At 49.8% G+C, this 3,346-nt stretch overlaps 1 protein-coding gene across 1 annotated transcript; it reads right to left on the bottom strand.

Moving 5' to 3' along the window:
- Positions 1-223: 223 nt before the first annotated feature.
- LOC125533166 (uncharacterized) lies at positions 224-3,030 on the bottom strand. Its single transcript, XM_087539168.1, has 2 exons — positions 2,430-3,030; positions 224-543 (listed from the first exon to the last, which is right to left on the bottom strand). Exons 1-2 carry the CDS (start codon positions 3,028-3,030, stop codon positions 224-226), a joined length of 921 nt encoding a protein of 306 aa, XP_087395294.1.
- Positions 3,031-3,346: the final 316 nt, after the last annotated feature.

The raw sequence follows: 3,346 nt of genomic DNA, 5'->3' as shown, positions 1-3,346 counted from the left end.
TTGCCAATGTGATCCCACACGTGCTCAACCAAGTCATTTTGAAGATTCAAATTAGTGTGCCAATCACGCATCTCACGGTGGAATTGGGCAAATTGTTCAAATGTGGCCGGGTCTTGGTGCAGGGGCTCAATATTTTCACCTTGATAATCAAATCCTTGGTCGAAGATACTCTCATCACGGTCGTCCTCGACGATCATGTTGTGCATGATCACACAAGCAGTCATCACCCCCAAAGCTTCCTTTCATCCCATGACACTGCATGGTTTCGAACGATACCCCACCGGGACTGAAGCACACCAAAAGCACGTTCCACATCCTTTCCAACACTCTTTTGCATTTGGGAAAATCTATTTCTCTTCTCACCTTGGGATTTCGAGATTGTTTTCACAAAAGTTGACCACTTGGGATATATACCATCTGCTAGATAGTATCCCTTGCTGTACTGGTGGCCTTTGATCTCAAAGTTGACAGGTGGGGAGTGGCCTTCTACAAGCCTCGCGAAGACTGAAGAACGCTGCAGCACGTTGATATCATTGTGAGAACCTGCCATGCCGAAGAAAGAATGTCATATCCAAAGATCCTGCGATGCCACCGCTTCTAATATGACAGTGCACCCGTTGACATGCCCCTTGTACTGGCCCTGCCAAGCAAATGGACAGTTCTTCCACTCCCAGTGTTGCGGAACGTAGTAATTTCAAAAAAATTCCTACGCACACGCAAGATCATGGTGATGCATAGCAACGAGAGGGGAGAGTGTTGTCCGCATACCCTCGTAGACCAAAAGCGGAAGCGTTAGCACAACGCAGTTGATGTAGTCGTACGTCTTCACGATCCGACCGATCAAGTACCGAACGTACGGCACCTCCGAGTTCAGCACACGTTCAGCCCAATGACGTCACTCGAACTCCGATCCAGCCGAGTGTTGAGGGAGAGTTTCGTCAGCACGACGGCGTGGTGACGATGATGATGTTCTACCGACGAAGGGCTTCGCCTAAGCACCGCTACAGTATTATCGAGGTGGACTATGGTGGAGGGGGGCACCGCACACGGCTAAAAGATCAAACGATCAATTGTTGTGTCTCTAGGGTGCCCCTAGCCCCCGTATATAAAGGAGCAAGGGGGGAGGTGCGGCCGGCCAGGAGGGGGCGCGCCAGGAGGAGTCCTACTCCTACCGGGAGTAGGACTCCCTCCCTTTTCCTTGTTGGATTAGGAGAAGAGGGGGAAAGAGGTGGAGGAGAAGAAGGAAGGGGGGGGGGGGCGCCCCCCCCCTCTCCTTGTCCTATTCGGACTAGGGGGAGGGGCGCGCGGCCCTTGCCCTGGCCGCCTCTCCTCTTCTCCACTAAGGCCCACTATGGCCTATTATCCCCCCGGGGGGTTCCGGTAACCCCTCGGTACTTCGGTAAAATCTCGATTTCACCTGGAACACTTCGGATATCCAAACATAGGCTTCCAATATATCAATCTTCATGTCTCGATCATTTCGAGACTCCTCGTCATGTCCGTGATCACCCACGGGACTCCGAACATCCTTCAGTACATCAAAACATATAAACTCATAATATAACTGTCATCAAAACGTTAAGTGTGCGGACCCTACGGGTTCGAGAACTATGTAGACATGACCGAGACACGTCTCCGGTCAATAACCAATAGCGGAACCTGGATGCTCATATTGGCTCCCACATATTCTACGAAGATCTTTATCGGTCAAACCGCATAACAACATACGTTGTTCCCTTTGTCATCGGTATGTTACTTGCCCGAGATTCGATCGTCGGTATCTCAATACCTAGTTCAATCTCGTTACCGGCAAGTCTCTTTACTCGTTCCGTAATACATCATCCTACAACTAACTCATTAGTTGCAATGCTTGCAAGGCTTAAGTGATGTGCATTACCGAGTGGGCCCACAGATACCTCTCCGACAATCGGAGTGACAAATCCTAATATCGAAATACGCCAACCCAACAAGTACCTTCGGAGACACCTGTAGATCACCTTTATAATCACCCAGTTACGTTGTGATGTTTGGTAGCACACAAAGTGCTCCTCTGGTAAACGGGAGTTGCATAATCTCATAGTCATAGGAACATGTATAAGTCATGAAGAAAGCAATAGCAACAAACTAAACGATCAAGTGCTAAGCTAACGGAATGGGTCAAGTCAATCACATCATTATCCTAATGATGTGATCCCGTTAATGAAATGACAACTCATGTCTGTGGTTAGGAAACATAACCATCTTTGATCAACGAGCTAGTCAAGTAGAGGCATACTAGTGACACTCTATTTGTTTATGTATTCATACATGTATTATGTTTCCGGTTAATACAATTCTAGCATGAATAATAAATGTTTATCATGATATAAGGAAATAAATAATAAATTTATTATTGCCTCTAGGGCATATTTCCTTCACCCAGTGCATACAATCTATGCTGCCAAGCATGCCTGGAAAGCCTCTAGCTGCATTGGTCGCCAACAATCTCTCTATATCAGCGGCAGTTGGCTTCCTCAAGTACTCTGGGCCAAACACCTCGATCACAGCCTGAAAAAACTTGTACATTGACATCAAACATGTTGTCTCACTCATACGCACATACTCATCCATCAGATCGTCTGGAATTCCATATGCAAGCATGCGGATGGCCGCGGTGCATTTCTGGTAAGAGGAGAATCCAAGCTTGCCAAGGGCATCCGTCTTGCACTCGAAGTATGGGTCATGAGCAACCACTCCCTCTCGGATACGATTGAACACATGCCTTGCCATTCGAAAACGGCGACGGAATTTATCCAGCTTGAAGAGCAGGGTGTTGGCAAAGTAATCGGCATAGAGCAGGGCGTGGCCTCTCTCCCTGTTGCGGTTCAGGTTGGGAGCACGACCAGGGACTGACCCCCTGTACCGAGAAAGCTGTCGTTGAATGTGGTCGTGAACGACCAGTGCAGCCACCACAAGATCTTCATCATCCGAAAATGAATCATCCGATGAACAAAGGAAGTGATGGAAGAAAAACTCATCTCCACTATCCATACCTTTGTGGGTAAAATGCCAAACACCTTGCGGTCGTGGTGGTGAAGAGGCCGCGATGATCACCTCGACGCAGCAGGGGTGGTTGCCGGCCGGCTACTGGCTGCTCTGGAGCTCTCGTCGGAAGCTGCCGAGGCCGCCGTGGTACGTCGCCGGCGGTCGTCTCCCCTCTGCGACCGGCGAAGACGGTGACGACCAAACCTCCGATCGACGGCCAAAACTACGGCCAAAGCGCGGGCGTGGTGGCGGCCATGTCGAGACGTGGTTTGGTAGGGACGGCCAGGGGCTGCGCGGTGAGGAGGCGGCCGGAGAATAGCGG

This window comes from Triticum urartu, chromosome 1A, assembly GCF_056163025.1.
Source record: "Triticum urartu cultivar PI428250 chromosome 1A, HENAU_Tu73, whole genome shotgun sequence".
Classification (NCBI taxonomy): Eukaryota; Viridiplantae; Streptophyta; class Magnoliopsida; order Poales; family Poaceae; genus Triticum; species Triticum urartu.
This window is presented reverse-complemented; position numbering and strand designations above follow the sequence as displayed.

What these genes read in the sequence shown, in the direction of transcription:
- LOC125533166 (XM_087539168.1), bottom strand. Translation starts at nt 3,030, where the DNA reads ATGGATAGTGGAGATGAGTTTTTCTTCCATCACTTCCTTTGTTCATCG. An exon ending in CATGCTTGGCAGCATAGATT is followed by an intron (nt 544 to 2,429) that starts GTATGCACTGGG and finishes TCGGCATGGCAG; the next exon opens with GTTCTCACAATGATATCAAC.